Consider the following 22,421-nt stretch of genomic DNA (forward strand, 5'->3'; position numbering starts at 1 on the left):
GTAATGTACTATAAGGCAGAAAGGGTAAGAATTCATATAAAATGATTGTAATTAATATTACTAAACTACAGCCAAACCAAACATTTACAATTTTTAAATTTTCTCCTTTTCCTTTGTTGATGCCCTAGCATTTAAAATCAGCATCAAATTATTCTGCCCTAAAACTTCATAGCTTTAAAAGTTCATCTTATTGAGACATTTATACAAAGATCTTAAATTGAATGTCTTACTATCAGCGGTTCCTATATCCCACTGTACTGGCCCAAGCTCCACTCTCTGGTCACCTGGACAGCCTCCTCGCTATGGTTTGAATGATGGTCTCCCTTTCAAAATTTATATTGAACTTAATCCCTATGGTGGTGGTACTGAGAGCTGGGGTGTTTGGGGAGGTGATTAAGTCTTGAGGGCTTTGCCCTCATGAGTGAGATGAATTGCCCTTATAAATGGACTTTTTTTTTTTTTTGAGACAGGGTTTCACTGTGTCACCCAGGCTGGAGTGCCATGGCACAATCATGGCTTATTGCAGCCTCAACCTGCTGGGTTCAAGTGATCCTCCCACTTCAACCTCCCAAGTTGCTGGGACTACAGACATGCACCCACCACATTCCCTTAATTTTAAAAAATTTTTTGTGGAGACAGGGTCTCTCTATGTTTCCCAGGCTGGTCTCAAACTCCTGGGCTCAAGTAATCCTCCTGCCTCAGCCTCCCAAAGTGCTGGGATTATAGGCATGAGCCGCTGTGCCCAGCCAGTAATGGGCTTGACAGAGTGAGTTTGACCCTTTTGCCCTTCTTCCTCCTGCTATGTGATGATGCAGCAAGAAAACCCACATCAGATGCTGGCATCTCCATCTTAATTTTCCCAACTTCCAGAACTGTAAGAAATAAATTTCTCTTCTTTATAAATTACCAAATCTCAGGTGTTTTGTTATAGCAGCACCTATAGACTAAGACACTCCTTTAACCTCAAATTTAATTTGATCCTGGGGAGAAAACAGCCTTTTAGTCTATCTCTTGTAGCTGAGGGGGAGGAAGTTAGTAAGAAGCCATCTGTAACTAATTTGTTTATATGCTGAGGATGTAATTAGATTATTTATCCTCAAATGAGCAATCAGTTCCATAGTTTAACCACTGTTTTCTCAATAAGATCTTCTGCAAGGTATCAGGAGGAATATTGCTTAAAAATGAAAAGGTGAGCTGCTTTGGCAGGAACCTCAAAAAGGGTATGGAATGGAACAGGAGCTTTGGGAGCAAATTAGCTGCGTAGACAAGTTAGCCATAGTAGAATCAGAAACTTGCTATTTATACAAGTTGGATGGATTTTCATTACTTGTTTTATCTTTGAGTTTTATTTATTATCTATTTTTGAGACGGAGCTTTGCTCTGTCACCCAGGCTGAAGTGCAGTGGCATGATCTTGGCTCACTGCAACCTCCGCCTCCCGGATTCAAGCGATTCTCCTGCCTCAGCCTCCTAAGTAGCTGGGATTACAGGCACGTGCCACCATGCCTGGCTAATTTTTGTATTATTAGTAGAGATGGGGTTTCACCATGTTGGCCAGGCTGGTCTCGAACTCCTGACCTCAGGTGATCCACCTGCCTCGGCCTCCCAAAGTGCTGGGATTACACATGTAAGCCAGCGTGCCCGGCCTACCTTTGAATTTTATAAACACTCATTTCATAATATGAATATAAAATAATATGTAAATCAGTAATACAAAAGAAGTTTGAAGAAGAAAATAAAGGTCATCCATAACTTCTCCACCATCATTTCTTCCATCCATAATTTACACAATTATGATTAGATGATCCAATGATTGGCTCACACTGGTAAAGACTTTTTGGAAAGTCTAGCATGGCTCTACAGTACTGAAAAGAACCAAGAACCAAGGAGTTAGGGCTTGGAAGGAAGAAGTGTATACTCCTAGAGGCCAGCATAGTGGTGATAGAGATAATTAACATGACAAAACTCCAAGAGGAAAGTAAGACTCAGGAAAACAGCTGTGGCCACCTGTTCAGGCATTTCTTTTCACCCGGACACTTGCTTTCAAAAACATTTGTCTTCTTAAACCTTCAATAACTCATTCTTTTATTTTACAAAGGATATCATTCCTTTACAATCCTCTACCTACATCTTAATCATAGTATCCCGGGTGCTGAAGTTTGGAAGCAAGACCAGGATGGAATAAATTGTCCCCAAATAGATACAACCAAATAGACTTTCTGTTTTCCTGTTAACCTAACACAGAGTTGTAACAAAGGAAGATTAAAATACACTCAACATAATTAGCTTTAAGGGCAGGGTGGACAAAATATGAGGGAGTTTTTGAAGAGGAGGGAAGCAGATACAGTAAGTATCTCCGCATACCCAACATACGAGAATTTTAGGGCAGTGGAAAGGGATTGGGAAGGAGAGAAAACACAGGAGAGCTGACCTGAGCTCAAGTCAAGAAGAGATCAGGTTAAGGCTTGGAGAAAATGGCCCGCCAGCTAGGAAAATCCTTTCCCAAGCAGGCTAGGTTTGATTTGGGGGCTGCAAACTAGAACAAGGTAATATCAGACATATTCTCTGCAGCATTCATTTAATGTATATTTATTGAGTATCTACCATTTGCTACTTGAATTAGATATGCTTTCAGCCCTGGAAGAGTATACATGCCTACAGCGGGAGAAAAATGAGTAAAGCAATGATGACAGTATAAAACGAAATACTATGGCAGGGTAGGTACCTGGGGCTTTGAGAGTACACAGGAGGGACAACTCTGCAAACAACTGCTGTGAGATTTTTGAACCAGGCCTTGCACAGTTGCTGCCCACCACTCCCGGAGGTCTGTAAAGGAAAAAGACTACAGATTCTTCAGCTTGTGATTTCAAAGACAATTATATAGTACTATTTCCTCTACCTCTACAATTATACAGTACTATTTCAAAGACAATTATATAGTACTGAGAAGTGACAACGTGCTAGCAGTCCTCGCTAGCTCTCGGCGCCTCCTGGGTCTCTGTGTCCACTCTGGCCGCGCTCAAGGAGTGGCCGCGCTCAAGGAGCCCTTCAGCCCGCCGCTGCGCTCGGGGGCCCCTCTCTGGGGCTGGCCGAGGCCGCAGCCAGCTCCCTCTGCTCGCAGGGAGGTGTGGAGAGAAAGGCGCGGGCGGCAGCCGGTGCTGCGCGCGGTGCTCACCGGCCGGCGCCGGTTCCGGGTGGGCGCTGGGCTCGGCGGGCCCGCACTCGGAGCCGGCCACTAGCAGTAAGAGACTTAACAACCGGGCCAGCAGCTGCGGAGGGTGCACCGGGTCCCCCAGCACTGCCGGCCCGCCCGCGCCGCGATCAGTTCTCGCCGGGCCTCAACCGCCTCCCCGCAGGGCAGGGCTCGGGACCTGCAGCCCACCATGCGTGCCCAAGCCCCCTCACCGTTGGCTCTCGCGTGGCCGGAGCCTCCCCGACGGGCGCCGCCCCCTGCTCCACGACGACCGGTCCTATGGACCACGGAAAGGCTGATGAGTACGAGCGTGGGCGCGGGACTGGTGGGCAGCTCCCCCAGCGGCCCCGACACCTGATCCACTAGGGAAGCTAGCTGGGCTCCTGGGTGCGGTAGGCACTTGGAGAACTTTTATGTCTAGCTAAAGGTTTGTAAATGCACCAATAAGCACTTTGTGTCTAGCTCAAGGTTTGTAAACGCACCAATCAGCACCCTGTGTCTAGCTCAAAGTTTGTAAACACACCAATCAGTGCTCTGTGTCTAGCTAATCTACTGGGGACTTGGAGAACTTCAGTGTCTAGCTAAAGGATTATAAATGCACCAATCAGCACCCTGTGTCTAGCTCAAGGTTTGTAAATGTACCAATCAGTGCTCTGTGTCTAGCTAATCTAGTGGGGACTTGGAAAACTTTTGTGTCTAGCTAAAGGATTGTAAATGCACCAATCAGCACTCTGTGTCTAGCTCAAGGTTTGTAAATGCACCAATCAGCACCCTGTCAAAATGGGCCAATCAGCTCTCTGTAAAATGGGCCAATCAGCTCTCTGTAAAATAGACCAATCAGCAGGATGTGGGTGGGTCAGAAAAGGGAATAAAAGCAGGCAGCTGGGTCTGGTTTCCTTTCAGGTTATGGAAGCTTTGTTCTTTTGCTGTTGGAAATAATCTTCCTGTTGCATTTATGAGCTCTTAACAGTCACCAGGAAGGTCTGCAGTTTCACTCCTGAAGCCAGCCACACCATGAACCCACCAAGTCCAGACACAGTACTATTTTCTCTATCCCCAAAGCTTAACTGCCATTATTTCTAAGAGAATGCTATAAGCCTTACATTTAAAGATAAAAAATTTTCAAACATCTTCAAATTTTAAAAAAATGTATCATAGCTAAAGTAATCCACACAAATTAATCTCAATTTTTTTCTGTTTCTGATAATACGGAATATGTGAGAGGAAAGTGAGAGGGTCACTTGGGATAAGCCTTATTTACTAGTAGTAGTAGTAGTAGTATTTTGAGACAGGGTCTGGCTCTGTGGCCCCGGCTGGAGTGCAGTGGTGCAATCTCGGTTCACTGCAACCTCCACCTCTCGGACTCAAGCAATTCTCGGGCTCAAGCCTTCCGAGTAGCTGGGACTGCAGGGGCTCGCCACCATGCCTGGCTAATTTTTTTGTGTGTAAGTAGAGATGGGGTTTCACCATGTTGGCCAGGTTGGTCTCGAAGGCCTAGCCTCCAGTTGATCCACCCGCCTCGGCCTTAAAAAGTGCTGGGATTATACAGGTGTGAGCCCTTGCGCCCGGCCTGGCCTTCTTTAAACACTTGGTAAATATCCGCTGGACTTCTGAAGGAAAAGGACTGATTCCCAACTCCTGCAGTATTCTTCAAAAACACTAGGTGGCAGGAGCTCCACGGCATAGAATGTAAAGGACCTGGAGAGAAAACAATACCTGAACTTTTTTGGCCTTAAAAGTATTCACCTACTTTGTGTGTGTGTGTGTGTCTCGCTCCGTCGCCCAGGCTGGAGTGCAATGGCGTGATCTCGGCTCACTGCAACCTCCGCCTCCCGTGTTCAAGCCATTTTCCTGCCTCAGCCTCCTGAGTAGCTGGGACTACAGGCATGTGCCACCACGCCTGGCTAATTTTTGTATCTTTGGTACAAAAATTGTACTGTTGGCCAGGCTGGTTTCAAACTCCTGACCTCAAGTGATCCACCCTCCTTGGCCTCCCAAAGTGCTGGGATTACAGGCATGAGCCACCACGACCAGCTATTAACTTACTTTATAATTTGGGTGATGTGAGCAAATTTTCCTTCTGTTCTGTGATACTACCTACTCATAAGTCGGGGGAAATATACAACCAAGTTGCGTTTGATAAAGTTGGCTGTGCTCTCTGCCAACACTCCCGCTAAAATATTATTTGTAAACTGACCCCTGGGGTTTCTTCACCTATTTCCTCCCAACCCTCATGGCTTCTGAAATTTCCCCCTCTTCCTTCACCTCTCCTTTTGAGAAGGTTTGGGAATTTTATCCTCAGCAAGCTTATAAAATGCCAGAATACCTAATTTAGGATTGTCCTTTTTCACCCAGGAAAAAGACTGGATTTGCAGACTAAGTGAATCATGCTATATGATCAATGAATTATCTCTTTTATCGTTAGTTCTTGATTGATTGTGCTTTTCAGGCTGTCGAGGAAAGGCAAAAATATGGCAGTTAAATCCGGATTTTGAAGTTACATTGCTGGGATTCAAATCCAGACTCAGTCATGGGCTGTGTGGCTTTGGGCCTGTGACTTAACCTATTTCTGTTTCCTCACTGTAAAGTGGAGATAATACTAGAATATATCTCATAAGGTTGTCGTGAGGATTAAATGAATTACTATATATAGCACTTACTGCCTGACACATAGTAAGCACTATGAAAGTGCTAGCTGCTGAGGCAGGAGAATAGGGAATTAGGGTAACCAAGGGTTAATGCATAAGCAAAAGAACAGCAGGTGCAGATCGTTCTAGGCAAGATTAGGCAGCATACAGGCTACATCTTGGCTCCTATGATAACAAGAGAGAAGTTTCCGCTTCAATCTGTGATTGACTGCGGGGCAAGCCTCCACTTCAGCCTCTGATTGGTCGTAGACCAATCCTTCATAGGGTGTAACCAACTGGAGGCCTCCAAATGTTATGTAGGGGTGTTGCCCAAGTTCTTTTGGCTTTGTAAAAACCTTGGGGAGCATTTCAGTAGCGGGACTCTTGAGCTGCTTGTTGAAGCCCATTCCCACTCTGTGGAATGTACTTTCACTACAATGAATCTGTATTTTCATTACTATTCTTTTGTTGCTTTGTCTTTTGTTGTTTCTTTCTTTTGTTACTTTGTGTATTTTGTTCAATTCTTTGTTCAACACGCCAAGAACCTGGACAATTCACAGTTAAGAACCTCCCACCCAGTAACATTACCATTATGGATTCCTCTTTCAATATTTTATTAAGAAATTACAGCAAATTAGTGTGTAGTGTTGTTGCAGAAAATAAACTAAATTCTATGCAAATATTTCAAGTTTGTTGGCTGAAAACCATTGCTGGTATTTCTGTGGAAATGAAGATCACAGAACAAATTACAATGTAAAAATAGTTTTAAAAAGTTAAATACATGAATTAGTTTAAAATGCAAGAACAAAGCAAAGCAAAAATGTGAAGAGAAAGTGAATAAAGTTTCCTAGACATCAAATGATAAAATATCCCATATTGTTCCTGTTCAAAATCTTTAACCACTTAACCACCAGATACTATCCAAAATTGTTTATCCCCCTGCTATAGTCTTGAATGTTTATGTCTGCCCAAAATTCGTATGTTGAAACTCTCATCCCCAAAATGATGGCTTTAGGAGGTGGGGCAAGGCAATTAATTAGGTCATGAGAGTGGAGCTCTCCTGGATGGGATTAGTGCCCTTAGAAAAGAGACCCAAGAGAGATGCCACACTCCTACTACCATGTGAAGGCATAGCAAGATTACGCCTATGAACCAGAAAAAAAGTGTTCTTACCAGAAACCAAATCTGCCTTTATCTTAGACTTCCCAGCCTCCAGAACTGTGAGAAATAATTTCAGTTGCTTATAAGCTACTCAGTTTATGGTATTTTGTTACAGCAGTCCAAATGAACTAAGATACCACCATATGTATATATACACATATGTACACACTATACGTGTGTATACGTACACATAGGTACGCACTATACGTGTGTATACGTACACATAGGTACGCACTATACGTGTGTACATGTACACACTATATGTGTGTCTATATACACATATGTACACTATATAAAGTCATATATACATATATAGTGTGTGTGCATATGTATATATACACATATATAGTGTGTATATATATGACTTTGATATATATTTCTATATGTCTTAGACATATATAGATATACACATATATCTATATATAGACATACACATATACATATATAGACATACACACATACGTATATATAGACATATATGATATTGGTCTTTTAAAATCTGGCTATAAAACTTTTTCAGACATACTCCTCTATTCAGTGGGAACCACCTACTCTATTAAATTCTAGGACCCTTGCCTATTTAAATTCTTAACTCTTCTCAGGGTATACACAAGAATATACTTTCTAAGACGTCTTTCCTGATCAGAGACAAAAGTGATTGGTCCATCCTTATTTACATCCTGCCTTAGTAAGAGATTTAAATCAGCTTTTGATGTGCATTAAAGCATAAGAAGCTTTTCAATTCTTTAACTATATTTTAATGTTAGACATAGTTTAAGCCAAAATGAACCTGAGGCCAGTTGACACTTTTTAACAAGCCCAAGTAGGGAGACTAATAAAAACAGCCTGTAAGGCCAGGTGCAGTGGCTCACATCTGTAATCCCAGCCCTTTGGGAAGCCAAGGTGGGCAGATCACCTGAGGTCAGGAGTTCGAGACCAGCCCGGGCAACATGGTGAAACCCTGTCTCTACTAAAAATTCAAAAATTAGCCAGGTGTGGTAGTGCTCGCCTGTGGTCCCAGCTACTTGGTAGGCTGAGGCACGAGAATCACTTGAACCCAGGGGGCGGAGGTTGCAGTGAGCTGAGACCGCACGACTGCACTCCAGCCTGGGCAATAGAATGAGACTCTGTCTCAAAACAACAACAACAAAACAGCTTATAAGGCACTTTTGTCTATTGCCGACAGGTATGCAAAATGGAACAACCTTTTAGAAGAACTGGACAAGATCTAGCAATGTCGATGTCATCCACCCTGGCCCAGCAATTCCACTTCTAGAAAGCCATGTCCTAAATACAAACTGACAAATGCACAAGGCAGTTCATCACATTCATTATTTGTAAAGGCAACGGTCTGAAAATAACTCAAATGTCCATCAGTAGACTAGTTAAAAAACCTATGGTATATCCACACAGCAAAGTGCTGTGCAACTGTAAAAAAGAGTAAGAATGATCTCAATATATTGATATGGAAAAATCTCCAGAATATATTAAGTGAAAAAAAGTGTTTTTGTAGTATGCTATCTTTTTTGTAAGGAAATGGAGAAAATGGTATTTTATTTTAAAAATGAAACAATGAAACCAACATCTAATAAAAGTTATTACCTATAGAGAAATAAACTGAACATGGTGGAAAAGATGAAAATGCAGACAAAATTTCTGTGAATGCATCTTGTCATATAGTTTCTACTCTAGAGTCAAGTAAATATTATATATAATTAAAAATTAAATCAAAAAGTATATCCCTAAAAATTAAAAGATGAATCAAAATAACCTAACTATACATTCATTAGGTTATTAACCAAAGAAAAGTATTACTTCATTTGACTCTAAAGCCAGTGTTCATATCATACATCCTTGTAAAATATAATTTAAGGACAGAATAATAACAGTCTTAACTTTTGGTCTTATTATTTATTGGTATTATTTATAGCTATATCAGTATTGCTAATTTGAAACTATTATACATATGTTGTAAGATAAATCAAATAGGTAATTATGTCAATGTAGACCAATATTTTCAGACTAAAAAAAGATATATGGCCAGGCACAGTGGCTCACGCCTGTAATCCCAGCACTTTGGGAGGCCAAGGCAGGTGGATCACGAGGTCAGGAGACCGAGACCATCCTTTCTAACAGGGTGAAACCCCGTCTCTACTAAAAATACAAAAATTTAGCCAGGTGTGGTGGTGGGCACCTGTAGTCCCAGCTACTCGGGAGGCTGAGGCAGGAGAATGGTGTGAACCCAGGAGGCAGAGCTTGGAGTGAGCTTAGATTGCACCACTGCACTCCAGCCTTCCAGCCTGGGAGACAGCGAGACTGCATCTCAAAAAAAAAAAAAAAAAAAAAAAAAAAAAAAAAAAAAAAAGATACATTAAATCAAAGCATTTAAGTAAAAGCCCTTTTCCTCTCTCTTAAAAATTAAAAAAAATAAAAAATAAAGTATTTCCTGACTCTGCCTACTGAAAAGCCTATAAGCAAGGACAAATGAGAAAGCACCACTAGCACCCATACTGGGATCTCTAAATACCTTTTCCTAGCAGAAGGTATTATGGGCCCTTAAAGGAATAGGTGATTCTCAATTTGGGGAAGAAAATGTAAAAGAACTAAAACACAAGGATGCCTGAATTTGATACCTGAATTGTGGTTACAGGAGAGAATATCCTTATTCTTAAGATACATACACTGAAGTATTAAAGCATAAAAGGACATAATGTATTCAACTGACTTTCAAATGGCTTGAAAAAAATGAGAAAACATTATAAAAACAAATGAAGCCAAACGCTAAAAATTGGTTAATCTTGGAAAAAGTATGCAAGAGTTTTAAAAACTTTTCTGTATATTTGGCAATATTTTAAATTATTTCAAATAATTTAATAATTTGTTGGTACTTTTTTTTAAAAAAAGAAAGGAAACTTTCAATGGAACTTAGTGAGTATCCACAGGACTAAGATGGACAATTAACTGAAATGCATGTATTGGAACAGATATGTAAAAATTTTTGGTTTCATGATACTTAATCATCGTTGGAGGTTGCTAGGTCACCAGTTCATTACTCTGAAGATTGAGAAAGGAATGAATTAAACATTTTCCCCTGCCATTCTTGTATATAATGTATCTCAGAGTAACCAGATAAGTGATGGATGAGGAAGTGCTTTCCTTTATAGGATTCCAGCTAATAAATGCAGAAGAAATGACAGAATTGGAAAAATCACCATTTGTAACTCCTAATGTAGTATTAGGTTTGGTGCAAAAGTAACTGCGGTCTTTGCCGTTACTTTAAAAGGCAAAAAGCACAATTACATTGGCACCAACCTAATAACAGATCCAGTTGTGGCCATCAAGAGCCGCTGAAACCATCAGGGGAGAGTTTGATTGGGAACTTGATAATGGAGGGATAAGGTTAACACCTGAAACTCAAGCCTAAAAATTAATCGTAACATAACTAAAAGTGAGATAACCAGACATAATATACCTTATGATGCAATGCAATAGGAAATATACACTGCATCAATTATGCTTGACAAAAAAAAAAAAAGAACCTGAATCTAAACAAAAGTCTACATCCACCTATACCAATTAAAAAAAAAAACTAAATCCAGCATGTGGGGCAATCTACTAGGCAAATGGCCTCATTTCCTCAACAAATACATGGCATGAGAAAAAGGGGGTGAGAGGTAGTGACTGGTAGAGATTAAAAGGGATTTAAGAGACATAACAGTCAAATACAATGAATAAACCTCATTTAGACCCAGAATTAAAGCAACCAATGGCAATCAAAAAAAATTTTGAGATAATCATGGAAGTTTGAATATAGACTAGGTACTAAATATTACAAAAGTAGTAACTTTTCAGTGTGAATATATCAGTGTGGCTTATAGAAAAGTTTTTTGTTATTTTTAGAATAAAAATTTAAAGTGTCCTTATCAGTTAGAGAAGCAGCCTCATTTATTTACTGGTTATATCCCATGATGTCTGGGATTTTCTTTAAAATATTCCAGCAAAAACAAAAGTGGAGTGAATAGATGAAATAGGATTAGCAAAATGTCATTAATAGTTGACGCTGGGAGATGGGTGTGTGGAGGTTTCATTTCTATTAAAAAGAAAAAAATAAAAAGCCTGGAAGACATATCAAAACTCACTTCAGCTGTTCTGATACGTATTGTCTTTTCATCACACCACTCAATTTTACTCCTAGACTTCAGTTCTGGCTCTGCACTGGAGGGTTTTGTTTTTTTGTATTCCATTACCAGTCTATTGCTGACTCCTAAAATCTACTCATCACAGTTTTCCACATTAGAGTTGAAACTTCCACCCCTATTACTGCCGCAAAGGAGAGGACCATCTAGTAATTTTATGAAAGAACCCAAGAGACATAACTAGACCTCTGCCAGACTAGCACTTTTCTCTATTCTCCCTTCTAGGGGGAAAAAAAATCTGAGGTGATTACATTCCTCTAGTGGATTGTGGGATATGTCTTTAAACTCCTTTAAATAACTCCTTTACACCTTCCACCATGTCTTGCACATACTAAACTCTCAATACTGTCAGCTGACCAATTTTACAATGACTTCTGGGTAATGTGAAAGCTATTTCTGCATGCATTAGAATAAAAAGGCAGAACTAAAAAAGCATCTATGTGGCCAAAAAATCTCAATTTCAATATTTTAATGTGTACTCCATTCAAAATGTATTATTTACATTTTCTGTGTCATCTATAATACATTTTAAACACTTCAGGATATGTCTGTTAAGTTCCAACTTCAACTCTAGGAGTTGCCCTCATCAAGAATGCAGTTGAGGTCCTTAATATCAAAAGAAAGGCAATCAGTGTATCAAAAAGATGTCTGCACTCCCATGTTGATTGCAGCACTAGTCACAATAGCCAAGATACAGAATCAATCTAAGTGTGCATCAATGGTTGAATGGATAAAATGTGGTACATATATACAATGGACTATTCAGCCATAAAAAGAATAAAATCCTGTCATCTGAAACAACAGGATAGAAATGAAGGACATTACGTTAAGTGAAATAAGCCAAATATTGCACGCCCTCACTCATATAGGAGCAATAAAAACTTGAACTCATGGAGGAAGAGAATAGAATGATGATTACCAGAGACTGGGAAGGGTAGTGGGGAAAGGGGAAAAGAGGGGATGGTTAATGGGTACAAAAATACAGTTAAATGGAATAAGACCGAGTGTTTGGCAACACACACGGGGCCTGTGCGGGGGGACAAAGGAAGGGAGAGCATCAGGATAAGTAACTAACGCATGTGGAGCTTAATACCTAGGTGATGTGTTAATAGGTGCAGTAAACCACCATGGTACACGTTTACAAATGTAACAAACCTGAGGTCTTCCACATGTATCCTGGAACTTATAATAAAATAATTTTTTTTTAAAAAAGATCTAGTGTTCGGTAGCACAATAGGGAAACTATAGTTAACATTAATTTATTGCATATTTCAAAATAACTAAAAGAGTAGAATTGGAATGTTCCTAACACAAGTGATAAATGTTTGGGGTGATGGATACCCCAATTACCCATTTGATCACTGCATATTTTGTATCAAAATACCATCTGTACCCCATAAGTATGTACAACTATTATGTATCATGGCAAATTATTTTTATAATTTTTTAAAAGACTGGAGTTAACAGGTGGCTAGCTAGCATTCTATCTAGGAAATTCATGCTGAAAGCAACTTCGAGTACTACTGTTATCTATCCATAATCTAATCAGTATCCAATGCTTTGCTAATTAGCATATTAAATGTCAGGAGCATTTCTTGGGGAAGTGGCTCATCGACAACATTATCAAAAAGTTGCTCTTGACCTGGCATGGTGGCTCATGCCTGTAAATCCAGAAATCCAGCACTTTCAGAGGCCGAGGTGGGAGGATGACTTGAGGCAAGGAGTTCGAGAACACCCTGGCCAACATAGCGAGGCCTCATCTCTACAAAATAAAAATTAAAAAAATTAGCCAGAAAGTGGCCCACACCTGTACTTCCAGCTACTCAGGAGGCTGAGGCAGCAGGATCATTTGAGCCCAAGAAATGGAGGCTGCAGTGAGCCAAGACTGTGCCACTGCCACTGCACTCTAGCCTGTGCAACAAAGTGAGACTATCTCAAAAAAAAAGAAAAAAGGAAAGTTACTTTTACTCATAAAGACTGAATCCATTCAGGCCTGTAATTTACCACTTCCTAAGAAAAGGCAACCAAGTCTCAACTGCTTGTTTCTTTGATTGCTGGTTACCTGATGCTGACCACAAATGTAATGAAATCCTCTTGGATATTACTGTGTCTGCCTCGAGTAAACCTTTCTTAAAAGGCTGGTTAGAGAATCTAAAAGGACAGAAAACTGGGACTGCAATGGGCTTACTGAACACTTTTACTCCTGTTATACGTATGAATGTTTCTTTAGTAAACGTCTGAATGTGTGGTAGAATTTGGCCTACAACATGTTTTCTTTTTTTTTTGAGATGGAGTCTTGCTCTGTTGTCCAGGCTGGAATGCAATGGCGCCATCTCGGCTCACTGCAACCTCTGCCTCCCAGGTTCAAGCGATTCCCCTGCCTCAGCCTCCTAACTAGCTGGGATTACAGGCATACGCCAACACGCCCGGCTAATTTTTGTATTTTTAGTAGAGACGGTGTTTTACCATGTTGGCCCAGGCTGGTCTCAAACTACTGACCTCAGGTAATCCGCCCGCCTCAGCCTCCCAAAGTGCTGGGGTTACAGGTGTGAGCCACTGAGCCAGGCCTGGCCTAAGACATGTTTTCACTGTAACCTGCTAATGAGGATGTAAAGGAGTGGCTACTCTATGGCTACTACCTATCTATGCATAAAACCCTAAGAGCTGAGCATGACAAAGTTAGCTTGGTTCAGTTCACAATTATCATATGAGATATACAAAGTAGATTTTTCATTTTTATTTTAAACATTTTACATTAAATGAAATTTAACCATAATAATTACAGAACATTACCACAATAATATACACAAATAACCTTTAAAATAAAAAAGAATACAATTCTTAACTAGTTAAATGACACTTTAGTATGTAAACATAAATAAAATAAAACCCTGATGCTAAAAAGGTACATGTTCAGAGGTAAAATACATATACAAAAACATTTAAACTAACATAATTCACAACTAGATCACATTCTTTGCAAGAGAGTACAAATATTAGTACTCTACAGCTACAAAATTTCAGAATCCTGTTAAAATCAAAACTGTTGCTGGTTTAAAATACACAGCACAATTCATAAGGCAAAAATATAGGCATTATCATCCAGTTCTTTAACTTCACTTGTATTTTAAGGCAAACTTGGAACTTTTTGCTTAGTATTTAAAAATAAATGGGACTTACACATGATAACTTGACAAAATTAACAATAAATTATCTCTAGTTAAAGATGTATAATATAAAAGACATATGGATAACAATTTTTCTCTCTGCAGAGATGTAAACTGGATTTTTATTTGACTCCATATTCACACCAGTAGGAAAATTTGTAAACCTATTGTATTAAAAATGTATTGTATTCCTCACTCTTTTCAAATGTGTATCAACACCAAATCAATGTACTGTAAGTGAAAATCCAGTACATATCCAGCCATGGAATAATTGTTATCTAATTAAATCATGTCTAATTAAAGTGCTGTTTACAAAGGGAAAAAAGGTTAAGAAGTAGAACTGGATGTTAACTTGACATGTGACATCTTATAATTCCTTAACTTTTAGACTACAGAGGTTATGAGGTTATCACAAGTTTACTGAACTTTAAGCAGTAAGTGTTTATTGTAGAATCTGATTTTCCTGAAAATGAGCACTTAGGTGACAATACCAGGAATCCAACACCAAAACTGAAAATAAACACAACATGTACATATATTTCTCTCAATGTCAGCCAGAGTCTTGATACTACAGGAAATATATATATTTAAAATTTCTATAGTTTTCTTACTAGAAAATACATTATCCAATTCTAGGAGATTTGGAGTTCTATAAATATTAGGTTTTTTAATATTTCTTTTTCATGCCAATAAAACCTAATTGGACACTAAGGAATTGCTTATGCATAAACTAGGTCTCTAATCACTTCTTATGATGTCAGAGATAAGGAATTAGATTCATCCTTCACCAAAATAGTTATTAGGGTCTCTCCCACTATATTTTACTCTCTTTGAGTGAAAAAGAGTATATCTCTCTAGCTCCCACAGCATCTAACAGAATATCTCATACATATAGCAAACCCTCCATACGTGTTAAATTATCAAAATAAAATTTCAAAACCTAATGCCATTTTCCTATCACTTGATACCACTTCCTATAATTTAATATTCACTCATATTTAAAACAATAACAGCAATAACACAGAATTTATAAATATCCTTGGAGCTACATTAAAAGCCACTTACATTCTATTACAACATCCAATGATTATTGAATAGCCAAAGGTACCTAACAGATTAAGTTGTTATGACATAATCATAGAAGGCAAGTATCTTGCAACTGATTTCATTAATTTCTATTTCCCAATGCTGCTCTTTTCCAAAATATTTCTGGGAAATCTTAAATAGCTTTTCTCTTCTTGCCTGAATATGTATAATTATTTCTAAAACTTTTAATCCTGATTATAACCAAACATTTTGATCCTTTTTACCATTAGAAACCTGTGGCTTTAAATTCACAATTTGTCAGCAGAGTGTTCATAATGAAACTTCTCACAAATTTGTAAAAGAAGGCGCTAATGTAAACATATTAGTTGTCAGGTCAGATTAGTAGCTCTGGTTGTTACGAATAGTACAGTAGGTTAAGCAATCCTAAAATAAATATACTTCTAAATTTTGAACACTTTTCCTCTTCCTTTCACAGATTTTCATAATTTGTTCACTGGTGTATGGCTCCTACTACTACTGCCCAAGATATTTCACATTTAGTCTTCATCAAGATGAAATTTAGATTTTTCAAAAACAATGACCAGTATATGTTTTTGATCTAATTTACCAAATGATTATATACTAATTTGATAGTGGAGATGATACATGAGTAAAATATTGTTAAAATACAATGTATAGAATAGATGTGTTTATAATTAAAATCATTTTCTTTTTTTTTTTGAGGCGGAGTTTCACTCTTGTTGCCCAGGCTGGAGTGCAATGGTACAAGCTCGGCTCACTGCAACCTCTGCCTCCTGGGTTCAAGTGATTCTCCTGCCTCAGCCTCCCAAGTAGCTGGGATTACAGGTACCTGCCACAACGCCCAGCTAATTTTTTGTATTTTTAGTAGAGACGGGGTTTCACCATGTTGGCCAGGCTGGTCTCGAACTCCTGACCTCAGGTGATATACCCGCCTTGGCCTCTCCAAGTGCTGGGATTACAGGCGTGAGCCACTGCGCCCATCCTAAAATAATTTTCCACAGTCTTTCAAATTCCCTTATCTTTTGGGAATAGGGAATTAAAAATAGTATAATAGGATATATTTAATAATTTGATCGCTATAAACAAAGAAAACTGAATTGGGGATTTAAAACTAAATATGTGATGAATCTATTTTAAACTGCTTTTCTTTAAATAAAGTCTGGGCCAACTACAATAGTGCACCTATTTCTATGCAATAGATTTATTCAAATCAATGAAAAAGTTATTGCTATATATTATTATGTTATTCAGACAAGCAACATAGAAAATACTCAGACTATCAATTGTTATTAGTTGCTCCTGTTGAGTTCTAAATTAGAAGAGACTAAAAATCACTTGCAAGGTTTTATAATCTGTGCAAATATTCATAAAGCATGATACTACATTTATGATTAAAAATGATTTTACATAGTTTTGTAGTATATATTCAAATCTACAACTGGCAGTTTATGGAAGAACAAAGAACTGTAAATTGCCCGGCTATTTATTCAAGAAATAAACATATATACTAACAAATGAACCTATGTTTTATAATTACAAATGGCTTCTTAATAATAGTCTAGAACATTATGGCACTTAAGAATATAATATGAATTTTTTTCTTAGGAAAAATTATCTTGCGGAGACTTTATAAGGAGATCGCAGACAGGTTTAAAAAAAAAATCAAGGAAAAGAAAATCAAATGACTACAGTTCCAAAATACAAGTACCGACATCATAATAAAATGCAAGTCAATGTGTTTAAGACTAACAGACGTTTACTAAAACATGCTAAAATCAAATAAGTTAACTACTTTCTTTAAATAAGCTGTCACTGGCTACAGCAAACAATTTTGCTTTAAAAGATCATTTCTTTAATCAAAGTAGAACTCAGCTTAGAACCATTACTCAAGTAAACATTGAGTTCCAGTTTTCCTCAATAACCTTAAAATATTCAGTTACCTAAGAAATGTACAAAGTAATGCATAACTGCCTAGTGCTTTATATTTAATGCATATATTTCTGTTTTTAAGAAAGACATGTAATATCTAGCACAAGAAGAAAGAAGATCAAAAGTGTAACTTTCTTTAAATCACTATTCAGGAACCATGAAAAGCATAACACAGGCCATTCTGATGGTTTTTGGATGTTAACATTAGCGTAATCACTAACATTTTTAATAAGCACAAATGAATCAAGCCATTAAAAATGCAAAAGACTATCAAAACATGTCATGCATATCTCATACTGAACATCCAAAAGGACATCAGTTATAGCCTTGTTATAAATCCTACAGTTAGCACCATTTTATATCTGGACACTTTGAAAAAGCAAAGATCTTAAAAAACTAAAATTATAAGGATATATGAAAAAAATTAATATGCACTAAGAATGGTACTAAACACTGCTCAAATATTTACATCAGCACTGGGAGGCCTGCTGTACTACTGAAGAAAAACTGAAACACCTGATATGCTTAAACTCCTATCCATGCTAACCATAGCATAGATAGGTAATTAAATTCATCCAACGTTAACCTGCCCATATACAAAAGGCATAAACAGTAAATATCTGATTTCCTAAAATAGGGCCCCAAATATCATGATAATAAAAGCAATTGTCTTAAAAATTTATTACATCCCTAGCCCTAAAACCATTTAGCAGGAAAGTATTCAGATGACTACCTATTGGCATGTTATTTACAACCCTTAAAAGTACCAAAATAAAAAGCAGCCCTTTGTTTGTTTTAAAACAAATGAAAAATGTGAAGCATTTACATCCAAGAAGCAGTATCAGCATTCTGTCCATTCATTCAATACACTCCAGCACCTAAAGCATCGCTCATCCTAGTAAATCATGGTTATCAGGGAAGGAGAGCTAAAATAAAAAAAAAAAAAAAGCAGCAACGTTTTGTCTACATGTACACTTATGAACATAAAACTAGTACATCTCAGTCTTGGGGGAAAAAGTGCACAATTCAATTGGCAAGGTCTTTACTTTTTTTTTTTCTCTTTTTTCTTTTTGATTATTGATTTACTGTGTAATCAAGAGCAACCAAAACTACTTGTCAATTAAAAGTACCCAACAAAACTTTTGAGTCTTCATGCTACTTCAAGTTAAAAAGAAAGCAATGCAGCTTGTGGGTTTCAGAAAACTGGGCCATCTGTTCATGCAGTACAAGTTTCACCACCATACTATTTCCGAGAGTTCACATTTGTCAAAGTGCAGTTAACCCAAAGTTGCAGCGACAGTATATCATGCCAGCTGAATCCAGCCACGTATCTGAGATAGGATCATATTTCTGCACTGTATTCAGATAGGAAGACCCTGAGTGACCACCGACGACATAAAGGTAGTTATCGATTACAGCAGCACCAACTCCTAGGAAAGGTTGGCACAAAGAAGAAAGAAACATGTTAACCATGAAGTATACTTTTTCTCACTAAAAATAAATTTGTATTTTAATGTTTTATTAAAATACATTTTAACAATCTATTATTAATTATACAGGCAATATACAGTAGTCCTCCCTTTATCTGAGTTTTTGCTTTCCATGCTTTCAGTTACCTGAAGTCAACCACAACTAGAAAATAGGGAGTACTGTACAGTAAGATATTTTGAGGGAGACCACATCCACATAACTTTTATTACAGTATATTGTTACAATTGTTCTATTCTATTATTGTTGTTGCTAATCTCTTACTGCACCTAATTTACAAACTAAACCTTATCATAGATATATATGTATAGGAAAAAACATTACATACATAGGGTTTGGTACTATCTGCAGTTTCAGTCCACTGGGGGTCTCGGAATATATATCTCCTGTGGTTATGGGGGGCCTACTGGAGCAATATGAGCTTGATGGAAAAACAAAATCCTTAAAATAAAAGTAAGAGTTACTTAAGTGAGAGGATGGCTGGAGGCCAAAAGTTTGAGGCAGCGGTGAGCTATGACTGTTCCACCACTGCACTCCTGCCTGGCTCGACAGAGTAGGACCCTGTCTAAACACTAAAACAAAATAAATAAAAGCAAGAGTTGAAGTCTTCCTTTACCTGTCCTCTCTAATCCTACTCTTCCTTTCCCTTCACTACGGGAAAATGGAGTATATATCTTTCCATAGGCTTTTTTTTTTTAAATTTCATTTCATTCTAGAAAAATCATTTTATGAGGTTTTCAAATACATTGAAATATTTAAAATACATTAAATGACATAATTTATGCTTCTAAAAATTCTACTTTAGATATTATATAGTTCTAAAAAGAAACAGTTCACTCCAATTTTTTAAGTTCTCATTGTTTCTGTGGCTTTCCCTCTCAAGGATAAAAAAGAAACAAATTATAGTAAACACTAAAATAGTTCATTTCAGCGTGTCTTTTCAGTTTCTCTTGCATGTTTGTTTCAAAAGGTTCTTTAATCATAAATATAGGTTGAACATCCAATACCCAAAAATATGAAATCCAAAGTGCTCCAACATCTGAAACTTTTTTTTTTTGAGATGGAGTCTTGCTCTGTCTCCCAGGCTAGAGTGCAGTGGCGGGATCTCGGTTCTAGTGATTCTCGTGCCTCAGCCTCCCGAGTAGCTGACACTACAGGCATGTGCCACCGCGCTAGGCTAATTTTGCATTTTTAGTAGAGATGGGGTTTCACCATGTTGCCCAGGCTGATCTTGAACTCCTGACCTCAAGTGATCCTCCCACTTCGGCCTCCCAAAGTGCTAGGATTACAGGCGTGAGCCACACCGTGCCTGGCCCAACATCTGAAACTTTTTGAGCACCATATGATGCTCAAAGAAAGTGTTCACTTAAGCATTTCACACTTTAGATTTCTGAACTTGGCATGCTCAACCTGGTAAGCATAATGCAAATATTCCAAAATCCCAAATCCAAAACCTGAAACACTTCTGGTCCTAAGCATTTTGGATAGGAAATATTCAACCTGTATGAGGAGTGCTCCCTAAAGCATTTCCATCAGTATCTTAAAATCTTTCCCTTAAAATGATGTGATGAGTTTGAGTTCAAAGATAACAATTTCTCCTAAACCACAAAAGCGGATTTGTTTTTTTTCTACGAACTCTGAAATACAACCCTTTTTGATCAACTATACCCCCTGGGGAAGAAAGAACATTTGAAAGTGAACACACAGATTACTGATGTACAATAGAAAACAAAACAGAACAATCCGAGGATTGTATGTATGTAACATATGAAAAGATGACATTTGTTACATGGACAAAAGGAGCTTCTATAAATACACACTCTAGTATAAGCATTTCCCAAAATGTATTCAGCAAGTTTGAGAAACAATAATATGCACATTGGCATATAAAAGTCACAATAAAGAAATCTATATACTTTTGTCTAGCTAATTGTCTTTCAAGTTTACCACATACAAGTCTTTTTTTTTTTTTTTCTGGACAAGTAATATTCCTACTGCTATATTCCAAGGAACTATTATTGCAATCACATCATTATAGAAAACATTGCCTTATATGTTTAGAAATTAATAAATTCTTATTACCTGTTCTAGGTTCTTTCATTGGTCTACACACAGTCCACTGATTTTGATGAGGATCGTATCTTTCAATGCTGGACAAATGTGAGACTCCATTATGTCCACCCACCACAAAAATAAAGCCTAGCATGACACCCACGCCAAAGTGAATCCTTTTATCTGCCATGGATGCAACCATCTCCCAGGAGTCCTTACTTGGATCATAACGCTCCACACTGCAAATATTTAAAAAAAATTTAATTTACAGATCTTTTGTGTCATTCTTCCTGTCAAAGCAAAACTAAAACCCACTACAGCTTTAAAAGTTCACATAATAGAGAGATACTAAACAAGAGTAGTCTGCCACAAATGCTTAGGTTTTGCTGATAAGATTGCAAGGATAAAAGCTTACCTTGTAAACAAGGTGCGATTCCATATGCTATTCCATTATATTGTACAAGCAGCAAAGTATATTAAGAGCATAGAACTTGGAGTCAGAAGACCTGGGTTCAAGTACTAAGTGTGTATACCTAGGGCCAAACGAACCTTAACCCTACTGCTGTGGATTTGTGTAATCCTGAGTAAGTCATTTCCTCTCACCTGCAAAAATGAGGATAGTGCAACCTCAAGGGATTCATACAAGAATAAAGTCAAATGAGTATGCACGTAACTTTGAAAACCACTAATTGAATACAGATTTTTTTTTTTGTTCCTAAATTTTATTTATTTTTGAGGCAGGTCTCGCTCTGTCACCTAGGCTGGAGTGCCGTGGCACAATCATAGCTCACTGCAGCCTCAAATTCCGGGGCTGAAGTGATCTTTCTGCCTCAGCCTCCTGAGTAGCTAGGACTAAAGGTACATGCCCCCATGCCTGGCTTAATACAGAGGTTTTTAGGATCTTCTATACAGTTAATGGAAAGAGAAGAGGAAGAGAAGGGTGGGGAAAAGAAAAACCTTTATTTTTTTTCCTCACAGAATTCATGTGGCTTACTGCAAAGCAATCACTGTAGATTGCATAGTACAAACTGGCTAATCATAATTATCTCAGGTTGATTTAGGAGTACTCAGGAATTTGAGTCAAGACTGTGTTCCAGAGAACCTGTGGCATTTCTAAGCTGCATTATGGAATCCAAATTAAATCAGAATTTTCAAAAAGGCTTCCCTAGAAAATTCTAGCAGCTGTTTAAGACTATGATTTCCTCTGAAGGGGCACAAAGGCACAGAGGTAAGATTGTTGGGCTTGTTCTGGCCCTAATCTAATTTCCTGAAAAAACCATAAGCATTTAACAGGTTGTGACACCATTCTGGAGTTCATAATAGAGACTGGGTAATAATGTTTCTGAAAGAACTCCAGGATAGAATCCATTAGACCAAAATCATTGAAGAAGAGTTGATGCACTGCAGCAAGACTTTCAAGATAATCAAATTTAAAATACTTAACCTTTTATCTTACAAATTTTGTCCAGAAGCTTTTCAAAGAATAGAAATGCATGTCTATGTCCCATATTTTTCCTTCAACTAAGGGCAAAAAAATAAAT

The 22,421-nt window shown here is 37.9% G+C and overlaps 2 protein-coding genes across 4 annotated transcripts in view; one reads left to right on the plus strand and one right to left on the minus strand.

Moving 5' to 3' along the window:
* The first annotated feature begins 2,309 nt into the window (after positions 1–2,309).
* LOC129049985 (Krueppel-like factor 2) lies at positions 2,310–10,681 on the plus strand. The gene is made up of 3 exons (XM_054530987.1): positions 2,310–2,345; positions 3,121–3,494; positions 8,167–10,681. Exons 1-3 carry the CDS (start codon positions 2,310–2,312, stop codon positions 8,210–8,212), a joined length of 456 nt encoding a protein of 151 aa, XP_054386962.1. The 3' UTR covers positions 8,213–10,681.
* Positions 10,682–16,742: 6,061 nt separating this feature from the next.
* KLHL28 (kelch like family member 28) overlaps positions 16,743–22,421 on the minus strand; it is a 34,964-nt gene continuing 29,285 nt past the window's right edge. For all 3 annotated transcript variants that reach the window (XM_002824708.5, XM_009249044.4, XM_024232006.3), the window contains 2 exons: positions 20,911–21,119; positions 16,743–18,770 (listed from right to left, as the gene is read on the minus strand). In XM_002824708.5, coding sequence (XP_002824754.1) covers positions 18,607–18,770; positions 20,911–21,119 — 373 coding nt within the window. In that variant the 3' untranslated portion in view covers positions 16,743–18,606. The remainder of the gene's footprint in view (positions 18,771–20,910; positions 21,120–22,421) is intronic.

Source organism: Pongo abelii, chromosome 15, assembly GCF_028885655.2.
Source record: "Pongo abelii isolate AG06213 chromosome 15, NHGRI_mPonAbe1-v2.0_pri, whole genome shotgun sequence".
Classification (NCBI taxonomy): domain Eukaryota; kingdom Metazoa; phylum Chordata; class Mammalia; order Primates; family Hominidae; genus Pongo; species Pongo abelii.

Coding starts and splice junctions, on each gene's coding strand:
- LOC129049985 (XM_054530987.1), top strand. CDS start 2,310: ATGAGGGAGTTTTTGAAGAGGAGGGAAGCAGATACA. Junction 2,346..3,120: donor AGAGGAGGGAAGCAGATACA/GTAAGTATCTCC, acceptor CTCTGCTCGCAG/GGAGGTGTGGAGAGAAAGGC. Junction 3,495..8,166: donor GACCACGGAAAGGCTGATGA/GTACGAGCGTGG, acceptor TATTGCCGACAG/GTATGCAAAATGGAACAACC.